Raw genomic sequence first — 15,734 nt, forward strand, 5'->3', positions numbered from 1 at the left:
TCTAACCCCTCTAACCCAGTTTTCACCTCTTTTATCCCGTTGTCTAACCCCTCAAAATTATTGTCTAACTTCCCAAATTTCTTGTCTAACTCCTCAAAATTATTGTCTAACTTCCCAAATTTCTTGTCTAACCCCCCGATTTGATTCCCTAGTCGCTCCCCCATTCTGTTTTCCATTTTCTCCATTTCCCTGGCTCTTTTTTCGTTGTCGCTCTTCGACTCTGCCATGTATTCGCTAAACCGTGCCATGAACTGCTGCATGTCAAACGGCTGCATGTTAAAGCCCGCTGATACAGCCGGCTCGGCTACCGCGCGCTCGTGCGAGGCGCCTTTTTGCGCGCCCGCTACTTCGTGCGTGACGGCGCTATTTTGCGAACCTGCCGCCCTCACTGCTTCGCTCTCCTCTTGTCCCTCAATTTGGTCCTGGACCGACCCTGCTTCACTCTCCCCTACCGGACCCCAGCCGTCTTGATCCGCCATAGCGCGACTTTCAAAATTCGAGTTTCGTAAAACAAATTCGAAATTTCGCCGTTATACTTTCGTCGAGCGCAGTACCCGCGCTCCGGATCGATTTTGTCGAGCGCCGTACGCGCTCCGGATCGATTTTGTCGAGCGCAGTACGCGCTCCGGATCGATTTTCCCTCCCAAAATTTGGGCCTAACTAATTTAGTCCCGGGTCCGAATCTCACTCCTCGACACCAATTGTTACAGACACGACTTTGATGTTAAGGTGGGCCGAGCGGAATGGCCGCCGTGTCCGCACAAGTTACCCGATTGTGCCCGAACGTTGACTAGTCGCGTTACGCTGGCTCAATAAGAAAAAGAAGACACCCGGCTGGATTACAATAACACAATACGACACCAAGGGTTCAGTTCTCAAGACCTCCGGAGGAGATTATATTCGTACGGAAAGGTCAGATTACAGGGGCTAGAGTTATAATCACAGAAAGACAGGCACTTAGACACACTCTTATATTAACCCCGGACAGACTACAGACAAACGGGACAAGGCTGACTCACACGGGGGTTGATGAAAAGGACAGCGGGTATCGATGGCTCAAGGTGCACTCTTGGCTCAAAGCAGGGTCCAGTACGGTCCGGTCCGGTCCAAAGATGCGGGGAGGTATCGTCGCGCTGGGGGTGGCGGTGGCTTCTCTCTCCAAGCTGAGGCGCATCTGACGTCACATCCGGCAAGCGGCTGCGTATATCCGGCGGGGAGTGACACGCCCTCGGCTCGTTAGCTCCGCCTCGTGGAATCGGCACGTTGCTTCTCATTGGGTGCGTGCGGGGGGGGTTACTGGCTCCGCCCCTGACGAGGAGCTGACAGCCAGCCCCTTCGGGGTAACCCCGTGGAGCGCATGGTCTGGAGCTAATCGAGCCGGTGTGAGGACGCATCCTCCCCCGCTCCGCCGCCATCTCCTCTGTTGTTGTTGTAATTGTTGTTGTAGTTGTTGTTATTGTTGTTGTTTGGGGAAGAAGATGGGAGGAGGTATGGGAAAGGTCCTAAACTCACTACTGATGCCATATAATCACATTCTGGTGCAACGAAGAGTCATAATTAATGGAAACGAGGCCTTAACTGACATAGATTAAGAATAACTAGGAAGATGTCCGAAAGTTGTCTACGTGTGGTGCGGTGGACCTGGGCACGACATTTAATGGGGGAATAAGGGGAAGGTCGGCTCTACTGATTGTTATTTACATGCAATGGGACTAGGGAATGGGGGATCGGGGAAAGTTGGGGAGTATTGGAGAAAATAGGGGAATATTTACAAGCGGATATGGAGGCCAAATTCCATATTCGCAACAATATATATTTATATATATATTTATATATATATATATATACAGGGTGAGTCAAAAGTAGCACCCAATTTCTGTTTTTTCAGCTGTCAGATTATTTCTGGGATGTCATGTTGTTAATAATTGTCTTGCAGATTATTAATTTTCCTAATTTTTTTTTTTTTGCAGGTTATTGCTGAGAGTTTGGAAAGTTACTGAAGTTGCACCAAATTGAACCATGAATTACCTTTCAATGAATCAACGCATTGCGGCCGTGAAACATTACTACTAATGTAATGAACAACCAACAATGGCGGCACGCCGTTTGGCACAGGAATTCGATATTAACCCACCGCAGGGTAGAAACATACGAGTGATTGTCGAGAAATTTGAAGCAACAGGGTCGGTAGCCATTGCAAAGAAGTCCGGTCGGCCAAAAACGGCAACGAATGTAGCTAAGGGTTTCCCCCGTAATAATTTGCCGTAATAATTTTCCCCCGAATAAATGTTAGATAAACATGTCATTCATTTATTTCTACCTTCTTGTGCACTGTAATACAAATGGCAAACAATCAACTGACAGAAATATATATATATAGTAGCTCGGCTCGCTACGCTCACCTCACCAAGCGTCGATACTGAGGCACGGGCTTATTTTAACTGAGGCTAATGACTGTACCTGAGTTGATGTGTTGTCATGATTTCCACCAATCATAATACAAACAATTACTTTGCACAAATGTATTTGTTGTGTTTGTGATATTACATTTTTATAGGCAATTTAGGTTGAAGATTTAGGTTGAATGTTTTTTTTTCAAGAAAGAACCCCTCAGCACACACATATGGGAGGGGTAGGTGCAGACTGGAAGTTTGGGACGATTACACCTCACCACCACGTAATTCAAAACACCTCACCACCAAGTAATTCAAAACACCTCACCACCAAGTAATTCAAAACACCTCACCACCACGTAATTCAAAACACCTCACCACCACGTAATTCAAAACACCTCACCACCACGTAATTCAAAACACCTCACCACCACGTAATTCAAAACACCTCACCACCAAGTAATTCAAAACACCTCACCACCAAGTAATTGAAAACACCTCACAGCCATAAAACACGTAATAAAAACACCTCACCACCACGAAATTAAAAACACCTCACCACCACGAAATTGAAAACACCTCACAGCCATAAAGCACGTAGTAAAAACACCTCACAGCCATAAAACACGTAATAAAAACACCTCACCACCACAAAATTAAAAACACCTCACAGCCTTAAAACACGTAATAAAAACACCTCAAGCCATAAAACACGTAATAAAAACACCTCACCACCACGAAATTAAAAACACCTCACAGCCATAAAACACGTAATAAAAACACCTCACAGCCAGGAAATTAAAAACACCTCACAGCCATAAAACACGTAATAAAAACACCTCACCACCACAAAATTAAAAACACCTCACAGCCTTAAAACACGTAATAAAAACACCTCAAGCCATAAAACACGTAATAAAAACACCTCACAGCCAGGAAATTAAAAACACCTCACAGCCATAAAACACGTAATAAAAACACCTCACCACCACGAAATTAAAAACACCTCACAGCCATAAAACACGTAATAAAAACACCTCACAGCCAGGAAATTAAAAACACCTCACAGCCATAAAACACGTAATAAAAACACCTCACAGCCATAAAACACGTAATAAAACACCTCACAGCCATAAAACACGTAATAAAAACACCTCACAGCCATAAAACACGTAATAAAAACACCTCACAGCCAGGAAATTAAAAACACCTCACAGCCATAAAACACGTAATAAAAACACCTCACAGCCATAAAACACGTAATAAAAACACCTCACAGCCATAAAACACGTAATAAAAACACCTCACAGCCAGGAAATTAAAAACACCTCACCACCACGTCATTTAAAAACACCTCACCACCAAGTAATTCAAAACACCTCATCACCAACTAATTCTAAACACCTCACCACCACATAATTAAAAACACCTCACCACCACGTAATTATAAATACCTCACCACCAATTAATTCAAAACACCTCACCACCATGTGATTTAAAAACACCTCACCACCACGTCATTTAAAAACACCTCACCACCACATAATTCAAAATACCTCACCACCACGTGATTCAAAACCACCACAACGTTATTAAAAACACTTCACAACCACGGAAACAAGCGTTTGAGGGAGTCGTTAAGTGACAACACAGACACTGCCCAGATGTGTCGATATATAGATAAATGACTGTACCCGAGTTGCTGTTTTGTCATGGTTTAAACCAATCATAATTCAAACAATTATTTTGCACAAATGTATTTGTAATATACGTGATATCACATTTTATAAACAATTGAAGTTGAAAAAAAAAAAATTCCCCAAAGAATTCCCCCCAAAAAAAAAATTGGAAAATTTTTCAAAAAAAATACCCTTAGGACATACCGACGGGAGAGATATGTGCATTCCAGAAGTTTGGTACGATTTCACAAAAGTTTGAGAAAGTAGTTCAGTGACAACACAGGACAACACAACACAACACAACACAACAAAACACACCACAACACAGGACAGACGCTGCACAGATATATATATACATATAGATATATATATATATATATATATATATATATATATATATATATATATATATATATATATATATATATATATATATATACACAAAGAATTAAGTTAAGGCACCCCCCCCGTTTTTTTACAACCTCGCACATTACAAGTTTGTTGTCGTCAAAACAGTGTAATATACCCATGATATTGCTATATTTTCTGGAGAAGTGATATTATGGTCACATAAAAACATAACAATCATGCCGTTTTCAATATTTTATTCTGAATAATTTAAGGTGAAATTTTTTGGGAATTTTAGGCATATTTTCACCTCAATTTAAGTATGGAGCTATAGGTCCATCACGGACAGTGTGGATGACGTTTATGTTTTCTAACGTACAGTCATTGTTCTGAGAAGACCTCTAGCGATCTTTGCGTCAATAACGTCAATAACGTCAATAACGTCAATAACCTGTAATGTCAATAACGTGTAAGTGACGTCAATGACGTCAATAACGTCAATAACTAATGTCATACCAATCATTATTTGATCTCACATACCTTAGAATATATGCCAATGTATACATATACACAAAGAATATATATTAGGGGGTGCTTACCTTAATTCGTTGTGTAGGGGTGCTTAACTTAATTCTTTGTGTATATATATATATATATATATATATATATATATATATATATATATATATATATATATATATACATATATATATAAACAGAAATCGGGCACTATTTTTGACTCACCCTGTACATATATCATCAACGGGATGATGCTGAGGATCTCGACTGAGGACCTCGACTTTTATAATAATAAAAAGCAGTGTCCGTCCGTCCTTCTCCTCCATAACCCCAAAACCATGAAACCTAGTGGCTCCAAACTTTGCATGCATACACCTGGACCTCCAACAGATTGCAAGGATGAAAACTGGGTGTTCGGGTGTGTTATAACATCCTTTTTGAAGATGATTAACGAGGTGCTCATTAAAAAAAACCCGATGTGGTGGTGTACCAATATGGCGGCCCGCCATCTTGGTCAGCCCACTGCACCTCACTGGGTTCTTAAGCCGCCATCAATAATTATCATTACATTTTTGAAGCATATCATCAAAATCTGGATTCGGATATGAGGATTGGATGCTGTAGAGTGTAGACTGTAGACTAAATAATGTCCAAATCTGGAGGGAAATCTGACAAAATTTGCCATATCTTGCGATTGTATAACTAAGTGTGTATATGCTTTTATTTAAGCGAGGTGGGGATTCTCTGGATGGCTGGAATTCTCGTTCTGGTGTTAGTTTTTATGCCTCCGCCCCCGAAAGTGGCCGGAGGCATTATTAAGGACGGATTCAGACAAAACTTGGTGCACAGGTTAGGTGTGTAACAAGGACGAATTGATCCAATGTTGGTAAAGATCCTGATACGAGACAATCAACCATATACAGACTTGGCATTTAATATGGAATTTTTTTTTTTCTTGACTTGGGTTTACTTTCTGAACTCAGTATATCAATCTGGTGAGGTTATTTTACCTATCGGTGATGTCTTTGTTGAAAGAACCATGCCACTGATTGTCTTTCGCAGCAAGAAGTCAATAACAGGATTATATCACAGGTGGCATGACAAAATGTAAGGACAGGTACATTTGACGACTGGCTTCACAATTGGGTATATAAGGGTTGTTGCGTTCTGTATTAGTGGAAAACAACTGCTGCACATCTACAAAAGTTATTGCCGCTTCCTCTGGAGATGGTCCGTCAACTTGACAATGCTGTTTGTCATGGAGTGGTGGCTTTACGAAATTCTGGCATCCGTGCTATTGCTCGGCAGTATGGCATCATTCAAGGTCAGGTGTCAAAGATCCTGAAACGAAATGCTCAGAGGGGTGTCCCTACTCCAATACCGAGGGCAGGACGTCCACGCAGAACCACAAGGAGAGATGATCGCCAGCTGCACCGGTTAGTCTGCAATGGCCATACCAAGTCAGCTAATCGGCTTAGGGCTGTGTGGCAGCAACTGACAAATGTGCCTGTATCCAGAAGGCTAGTCAACCAACGACTGGTTCAAGCAGGCTATCGTGCCAGGCGTCCCCTGAGAAAGCCAAGTCTGACCAGACAACACAGCCGGTGCTGATTGCAGTGGGCCAGAGAGCACCGTCAATGGCAGCCAGGACACTGGAATCAAGTGACCTTCAGTGACGAGTCTAGATTTCTGGTCTGTCGTCAAGATGGCCGCGTCCGAGTGCACAGACAAGTGCATGAAGCCCACAAGGAAGATTGTATAGTGCCAAGAGTCCAAGCTGGAGGTGGTGGGGTGACCGTTTGGGCTGCTTTTCATGCAGGGGGCAAAACTGACTTGGTTGTTCTGAATGGAAACCTGAACCAGTTCAAGTACAGGGCCATTCTGGAAGGAACATTGCTTCCATTTGCTCGTGCAGCCTTTCGAGGAAACTTTGTCTTCCAAGATGACAATGCACAGCCTCATCGTGCTCGCATGATCCAACACTTTCTTGCTGACCGTGGTGTAGAGCATATGGAGTGGCCTGCCATGTCCCCGGATATGAATCCGATAGAGAACTTGTGGGCAGAATTAACGCGTCAAATCGACAACTTGGACCAGCAGCCTACCTCTGTGCGTGAATTGCAGCAGACTATTGCCACTGCATGGCAAGCGATTCCTGTCCAAACCTTGGCAAATCTCGTGAACAGCATGCCTCGACGTGTACGTGCTCTCCTGAATGCTCGTGGGGGTTACACGAAGTACTGAACTGTAATTTTACTGTCCGTAATCCCAGTCATAATTTAGCTTTTGTTTTTGTTGAAATTTTTTTTGGCTAATGTGCAAATTAAAGAGATACTTCTGGAAAACGTACAGAAGTTTAACACAGTACTGTCCATGAATTGAGTTCGATATCAGATTACATCACTTTCAAGGATCAATTTATTTGCTTCGAAATGTCAAATGTGGTTTTTGTTTCTTTTAAAGGTCACATTAACAAAATCTAGAATAATTTCAACATAATTCCAATGAACCTTTGGTTCTAAGTCATCTTGAAAAGTAAGTTCACCCCCACAAAAAAAAATTCCATATTAAATGCCAAGTCTGTAAAACAAAATGTCAGTTTGTGTGTTTGTGCAGATGTCTGTCCCCCTTCACAAGGGCAGGTTTTAAAGGCCAATGTTTTAACACAAATGTGTTCACCACCGTATATTTTTGAGGATAAAACAAACTCGAAAAACACTTTCCATGAAATAGATATTATGTCTCTTCCATTGGAATTGTAGACGGTGGCCTGCAAACCGAGCCTCATGGGCGGTGTACAAAAGTGTTTTTTTAAAATAACAATAAATACAAGGCGCAGGGAGGTGAAATTCGCTGCACGTGATGTGCAACGCACACATAGTAAAACGAGTGTTCATTTACATCCTTAGGTTCTCTAATAAATAAATAAAAAAGATAAAAGCACACTTGAGACTAGGCCGAGGCTTGGACTTTGGCACGTTCACGAGGCTGCACCGTCTAATTAACTGTTCCAACTCGTCATTTTGACGGGTTTTTTTTACTAGTTTATTAATAAGATGCAAACTTTTTTTTATTGCAGAGTTGGGGAAAAAATACATGAGGGTTGGAAGGTAGTCAATAAGCATAAATACTGATTATACAAAAAAATTCATTTATATATTTTACTGATTATACAATTACTGCCCATAAAATTTCAGAATCCGTGGAATTATCTTGTCCTGAACTCAAAAATGTATTTTGAAAATTCTTCTTCTTCCACCACCACAATTTTTGGCTCAAATCTTTCACGATCTGGCTGGCCAGGCCTGACGCTCGACTAAGTAGATAGAGCAGGAATTTGTCATTTGTTCATGATGTCGACGATAGCTCAACTGATCTTCGCGAGGGACACCGTGGGATATTTAACATCCATCAACTGATGGTGGCAGACGAAACACCCAGTTAAATGTCCATCCAAGGAACAGAGGGATGGCACACCCATTTGGTGAATCACCATACATGTGAAACTTGGGGACGACAATGTATAGTTGAGCCGAGATTCGCATCCAGGCGAGTATACTTATATTTGAAAATTCTTTAATCGTAATATTTGGCAATCTTTATTAATTTTGGGTGTGCTATATTTCTTGCTTTCGACACTTATGATGTTTTTTTGGGGCATTTTGGGCAGTTTTGGTCATTTATTCAAAATTCTGCTTTTCAATGTTCAATTTTATAAATAATTTGTAAATAAAAAGCAAATGTTCAGCGAGCAGTTAATTCATACCTGTTTATGATTATTGCTTTTAAGCTACAGGAAAGGCAACATAAAAATGAAAACTTTTTTCTTTTTTACATGGGTCAAGGCTCATGGAAGACCTGGGTGACAGGGGAATAGACTAACACACTGACATTAGACGATGGAGGCAGAGTCAAGCAGCTTTGGTGAAAAATAATACTGCAGGTGGACGAACGTGTGTTTCACGAGATGTATGTGGGCTGCAATTTTGAAGAACTGCAGCGTTGGAAATAACTAATATTCATGGAGGGAACGAAATAGATGAGAGAAAATGGCGACATACAATGAGCAGCTTATATTAGAGGAACGCAACAAGGAAAGGGTTGCTGGAAGAGCTTGTTCAATCAGATGGAGTTGTGGAATGATGAACGGTTGTTGTTGGTGTTGTTGTTGTAGCCCCGGACAATTCTCTCAAATAAGCTTGCAGACGGAGGCAGCCGATCGATCTCCCAGGAGCGACCCAGAGATCCCCCCACGTGTAGAATGGTGTACCCCGCATCCACGAAGTCAGGGACATGACATTAGAGAGAAGGAGGGAGAGAGAAAGACAGAGAGAGACAGAGAGAGAGAGAGAGTGTGTGTGATAGAGAGAGAGAGAAAGAGTGAGAGAGTGATAGAGAGAGAGAGAGTGATAGAGAGAGAGATAGACAGAGAGAGAGAGAGCGAGATAGATAGATAGAGAGAGAGAAAGAGTGAGAGAGTGATAGAGAGAGAGAGAGTGATAGAGAGAGAGATAGACAGAGAGAGAGAGAGCGAGATAGATAGATAGAGAGAGAGAAAGAGTGAGAGAGTGATAGAGAGAGAGAGAGTGATAGAGAGAGAGATAGACAGAGAGAGAGAGAGAGCGAGATAGATAGATAGAGAGAGAGAGAAAGAGTGAGAGAGTGATAGAGAGAGAGAGAGTAATAGAGAGAGAGATAAACAGAGAGAGAGCGAGATAGATAGATAGAGAGAGAGAAAGAGTGAGAGAGTGATAGAGAGAGAGAGAGAGTGATAGAGAGAGAGATAGAGAGATAGACAGAGAGAGAGAGAGAGCGAGATAGATAGATAGAGAGAGAGAAAGACAGAGAGAGAGAGATAGAGAGAGAGCGAGAGAGATAGAGATAGAGATAGAGAGAGAGAGAGAGAGAGAAAGAAAGAAAGAAAGAAAGAAAGAAAGAAAGAAAGAAAGAGAAAGAGAAAAAGGGCTGGTCCATAGGGACCGATCAGCTCTCTGACCGTGACCGCACTGCCCTGACCAATCTGGGCAGCAGGGAAGAATGGGGAAGATTTGACTCACAACGTGCATTGGGGGGGGGGGGGAGGGGGGGGTACAACCACCACAAAGAGGTGTCCCCGATAGTTGTAAAGGGTTGTTGTTGCTGTTGTTGTCGTATGGCCCTGGACAGTTCTCACGAACAAGCTCACGGTACGGAGACAGGTGATCGATCTCCCAGGAACATCCCAGAGATCATCCACATCCAGGATGAACTGAAGAATCTGGGCAGTAGGGAAGAATCGGGAGAATTAGGCTCCCTGACTAGCGTTGGGGGGGGGGGGGGGTACAACCACCACAAAGAGGCATCCCCGATAGTTGAAAGGGTTGGGGAGGGAAAGACCAGATGTGAGACTACGAATGCTTTCTTTATTTGCATAATGAAGACTTTCACCAGCGTGTTAAACACATGATCATGTTGCAGATGTAATGGATTGTTTTGTGTGCGATGCAGAATAGACTGAGTGCAGGAGACGGTGCAGACAGAAGAACCATGAGCAAGCGTTCCTCCTTCATCAGGACCTTTCGGAGAGACAAGGTGTGCTAGCTCCAACAAACGGCACATGAGACTTTCCAATACAAGCATTTCCATACTTAATGGAATATTCTCCGATTCTGTGAAAAGAAAACATTGTTTTCTCATTGTGCAGAGAAAAACCACAAAGACAAAAAGCAAACAAGAGGAGACATCTGGACAACAAGAAGGGTCAGACAGGTGAGATTCTTTTTCCAAGACTTCTTGGAATGTGATTTTACGCTTCTGTCGACAAAGTTGTTGGGGGCATTGTGTTTTGGGGTTGTCCGTCTTAACTACAACGAACGATAACTTAATACCTGAAGAGGTCGAAGTCAAACTTGGTACAAGTGTGTTTAATGATGCTAAGATGAACTGATTTGATTTTGGCATCAAATGATCAAAGGTCAAAGGTCAGAGTGGTAATGGATTTTAGTTTCCGCAATAACTTAAGAGCGGTTGAAGCGATCTTTGTCAAACTTGGTGCAGGTAGGTATAATGTGGTACGGATTAACTGATTATATTTTGGGGTCACAAGGTCAAAGGCCAAAGGTCAGAAGTCGTGTTCGGTAAAAAAAAATTGTTACTACGCTTACTGGTTCACATGTTAGTGCAGTAACATAATTTTTACCTAATGGGACCTCTGACCTTTGACCTCTTGACCACATAATCTAATCCGTTTTTTCTTTACATCATTATACATACTTGTACCAAGTTTGACTTCATACTTCAGCCGCTCTTAAGTTATTGCAGTAACTAAAACCCATTACCACTCTGACCTTTGACTTTTGACCTCTTGATGCTGAAATCGAATCAGTTCATCTTTGCATAATCATCATCATCACTGCACTAACATGTGAACCAGTTATGGGATTTTGACCAAACTTGGTACAAGTATATATTATGATGCAAAGATGAACTGATTAGACTTAAACAAAGGTCAGAGGTCATGTCAAGTAAAATAATGTGATACTTGAGAACAGCTGAATGGATTTTATTCAAACTCGGTACGAGTTTGTATGATGATGGAATTAGGTGGGTGGAGGCATATCTGTTGACATCGAAGTGCCGTTCTCGTTTTTAACTTCTTTGGTTTGTAATTTGTATTATTATTATTACCTTCGCAAAAGCGGAAGGTTATGTTTTGATCGCTGTGTATTTATTTGTATGTCTGTGTGTGTGTGTGTGTGTGTGTATGTTATTCGCATAACTCAAAAAGTATTCAACCGAATTGCATGAAATTTGGTGGGATGATTGGTTATTATACGGGACACATTTGATTAGATTTTGGGAGCAATCGGGTCAAAGGTCAAGGTCAAGGTCACGAAAAGGTCAAAATCGTATTTTTACCAAGTACAGAACAGTAGCTGCGGCGAAGGTATGCGCTCTACCGAGTGCCCGTTCTAGTTATTATTATTATTATTATTATTATTATTATTTAATGCCATTTATAGACAGAATTTCGGTGCCCAATCCCAAGATGCCTTGAGGGCATTTGAAAGGCAACCATCCACAAAGTGTAAACTGGTACCCTGTAAAGACCATTATGGCCCAATTACCTCCTCAAAGGCCATTTGTAAAGCAGCTCTGTTTTTACCTACATTCTGATCGTGATGTGGTAATTTCCCCATGATTACCTCAGATTTCAGAAGGTTAGAATTCAAATTTATTGCACACTGATGCATGCCTTCAGCCTTCTCTGAGCCCACAATCTCTCAGATGCCAGAGCATCTCCCTCACGACGAAGCCACCATTTGAGCTTTGCCTAGAGAATTTTCAAATGTGATTTTCATGTTCTTGCTTAAACTACCAGCTCTCTCATCGAACTTTATCCCATCCCATTTACCTTCTGTTTTCCTGTCACTGTTGCCCCCCTCCAAGTCCCCGTGCAGGTGGACAGGGTCCCAGCCGAGGATCTCCCCGGCGGGGTACAAAGCGATTGCCGTTATGCCGTGCTCTCTCTGATCTTGTGCAATACACCCGCTCAGTGGCCCTTCATGATCTTCGACCTGACGGTTGGTAAACTTTTTGATAGACAGCATAAAAACCCTAGACCGGGATGTGTAGCACATAGGTAAAATGTTTACAGTATCTCTCATTATAAAGTTAGCAATGCTCATTGTGCCAGATTTTTGCTTGTGTATAAAAATTGAGATAACAAAAAATATATATAATAATAATTTATTGAGATAATGCCAAATTGAAAATGTAAAATTGTTTGGGGTTGGGGTAGGTGTGATGTTAAGCTACTGCTTACTGAGATCACATACTACCTACTTTCTTGTTCGTATGTAATTGTAATTGGTTGCCCGAAAAGCACCCCTGGCCGACTCCACAAGTAAGTGGGAATAATTTGGGTGTTAAAAAGTAGTAGTCGTTGTTGCCATTTTGGAGACTATAAAGTCACGATCCCGATAACTTGAAGTTCCGAGCGAAAGGGCGTACGCCAATCTTCATTTGTTCATCGCTCATGATGTTCAACTTTTCTGGTGTTTGAGTTGCATTTTCATTTCATTCTGCACCGGTAGAGCTCATACATGTTATTCAATTATGATGGCTTTATTCAACCTCACTCGCTGTTTCAGAGTGTATTTTACCGTCTTATTCGGTCGTGTGCGGCACAAGACTGCGGGGTGGCATCATTGGGTGAGGGCACGACTGCGCTGCTGATATAATGCCCCCCTGCTGGTCACGGCAGGAATTTGCTCATGGTACCGGTGGAAACTCGCCTACTCTTCACAAAGAACAACGTGGGATCTTTAACATCCACCAAAAAACGCTGGCAGACAGGACGCCAGTTTAACATCCTTCCGAGGGATGGCAAACTCATTGATGAATCTCCCTGCCTGAGAAACACTGGGATGACAGTTTATAACTGGGTCTGGATTGAAACCCAGGCTGGATAACGAGTGTGTGTACCTCCAGTCTATGCCATTCTGTTCACCCTATTTTACGATGAATCATGCAGCTGTGAGAGTTAAATTACACATGCAAAATTATGTATGTAATTGATATGGTGCAGAGACATATGACCAGAAAGCATTTGTGTACGTACATATATGAGGAATGTTTAAGATGTTCTGCAAACTAAATACTCTGTGGTCCAAGACAACCCAATGTTTTTCTATTTTTCAACATATCAGTACATTTAATGTGTGGCTAAATTGTATATATATATACAGTCACGTGAAAAAGTAAGTACACCCCATGTAAAGTTTTGACTTTTTCAACATATTTCAACATACAGCTATTTGATCTTCATTTCAACAATATTGAAAGATAAACGTGATATAATATAACAAATATCATGAAACATTTACATTTTGTAGTCCATTGTATAATTTAAATAAACATAAATGCAAATTTTGCATGAGGAAAAAGTAAGTACAGTATATATATACAGTATAATATTGTCCTGTCCATAGCTAGTTAAGACCAGCCTTGGACCAATAGTGAAACCAGCTTTATTCCGGAGGCAACTTCCCAAAATTTTGGCGGTTATTGCGCGTGCGAGATAGACGCTGCGAGACATTTATCTCGCAAAATGAAAAGAAACACGGGTTTATTCCCGAACCCACAAAACATGCAAACACCACAGTAAATGCGACAAATAATTTAATGAAAATAAAGCAAGGGGTGAAAATGTCGAAAAAATGTTGAGGTAAATTAAATTCCAAACTGAGGATCAAATACGATCACACAGGAGAAAATGGAATAAAATAAAACCCCTTCAGCTGGCACTTAGCTTGGCCACAATGAGTTATTTTGATGAGGTTGGGGGCAGCTGTTGAAGATCGAGGCTCGAAGCTCAAAGCCTCCCTCTGACGGGAATCTCAAAATGGTAGCAGCGCCGCGTGTCGAAGGTCGCCCTGATATGGTGACGTTGGACGCCGCGCGTCGAAGGCACCTTGGGTGCCTGGGGATGAGGCTTTCTCCACACACTGTTTATCCTTGTCACGGACAGTGCAACCTTCAGCTCCCTGGCAGAGCACCACTGTCAAAACCTCCTCAAAACATCGACACAATTGTCCAGCACTAATACACTGCAGACAAAGCACAAAAATATGTATGTGTATATGTATGCATATCAAAGGCCCAATCACATCTCTCACCCATAAGTGGAGGGAACAACCAATGATCTCTCACCTAATTAATTATCAATAGCCATGGCTAGGACTGACTTTATAATTAAAAAACCCCACCCCCCTGCTTCCCCCACCCCCCCCCCCCCCAAACTACCACTCCCCCACCTTTCCAGCCAAAGAAAGCTGTTGTATGTGTGTGTATGTATATACATTCGACACTACTTAGTTACATTGAGGTGGGCTTCTTCTTTGCATCCCTCGGAGCATTCTAAACCTACACGATTCTATCTCGGCTAAGGTATTTCTTCATTTACCCCCACGGACATAACAATATATATATATATATATATATATATATATATATATATATATATATATATATATATATATATATACATACACATAAAGTATAATGCTAGTGCTGAACTGATTAAAATATTTGACTAAAACTGAACGCCAACTATTTAAAAATAAATTCAGCCCATTCCGATACTGATGCTGATTATAAAGTGGTAAATAATTACGTCATAGTACATTGTGCACACATGAAGTTGATACCGTGTCGGATCGGTGTCATGCCCACGATTGATGGATTGACATCATGCCCATTATTGAGTGGTTGTGAAACGATACATTTTAAATCCCTTCTCTAATCGATTGGTGCATTGAACGGCACATCACCCTGTCATTTTTAACAAATGATGAGCCACCGGGTGCTCATTCCATAAGCTATTGACGGATATAAAATGAAGCTTTTCATACTTGTCTGGTCGTGTGAAAAGCATGTTCTAAACAAAATACAGTACAGGAAGTCCTCGGGTTACAAAGAGATTCAGTTTCTAACAATACAGCAAGTAAATCAATCAGCCGTTGACTCAGTGTTATAAATGGTGATATCTGGCGCTTTAAAAATACATTTAACTGACACGTTGATGCACTCGGGTGGGTACACCTGGAACGTATGAAGTCAAGACGTACTTGACCAGGAAGGAGTTGCAGTAGATTTTAAATTTTAACCTCAGCAGCATTAAAAGTGAATGTGTTTACCTTTGTTCTTGCGGCTGTTTCTAAAGCAATTGGTAATTATTTTAATATACGAATTGGGTGTGCGTTAGAAAAGTTATGTTGTTTCTCTTTGTGAATTTAAAATTAAAATAACTTGA

General features: G+C 41.5%; 1 protein-coding gene across 2 annotated transcripts in view; it reads left to right on the top strand.

The window, feature by feature from the left end:
* Positions 1–15,734, top strand: part of LOC137425824 (1-phosphatidylinositol 4,5-bisphosphate phosphodiesterase eta-2-like) — a 368,966-nt gene that overhangs the window by 264,781 nt on the left and 88,451 nt on the right. For both annotated transcript variants that reach the window (XM_078775526.1, XM_078775527.1), the window contains 3 exons: positions 10,427–10,510; positions 10,623–10,687; positions 12,368–12,501. In XM_078775526.1, the coding sequence (XP_078631652.1) occupies positions 10,427–10,510; positions 10,623–10,687; positions 12,368–12,501 (283 nt within the window). The remainder of the gene's footprint in view (positions 1–10,426; positions 10,511–10,622; positions 10,688–12,367; positions 12,502–15,734) is intronic.

Source organism: Myxine glutinosa, chromosome 4 (genome assembly GCF_964187855.1).
Source record: "Myxine glutinosa chromosome 4, kmMyxGlut1.1, whole genome shotgun sequence".
Classification (NCBI taxonomy): domain Eukaryota; kingdom Metazoa; phylum Chordata; class Myxini; order Myxiniformes; family Myxinidae; genus Myxine; species Myxine glutinosa.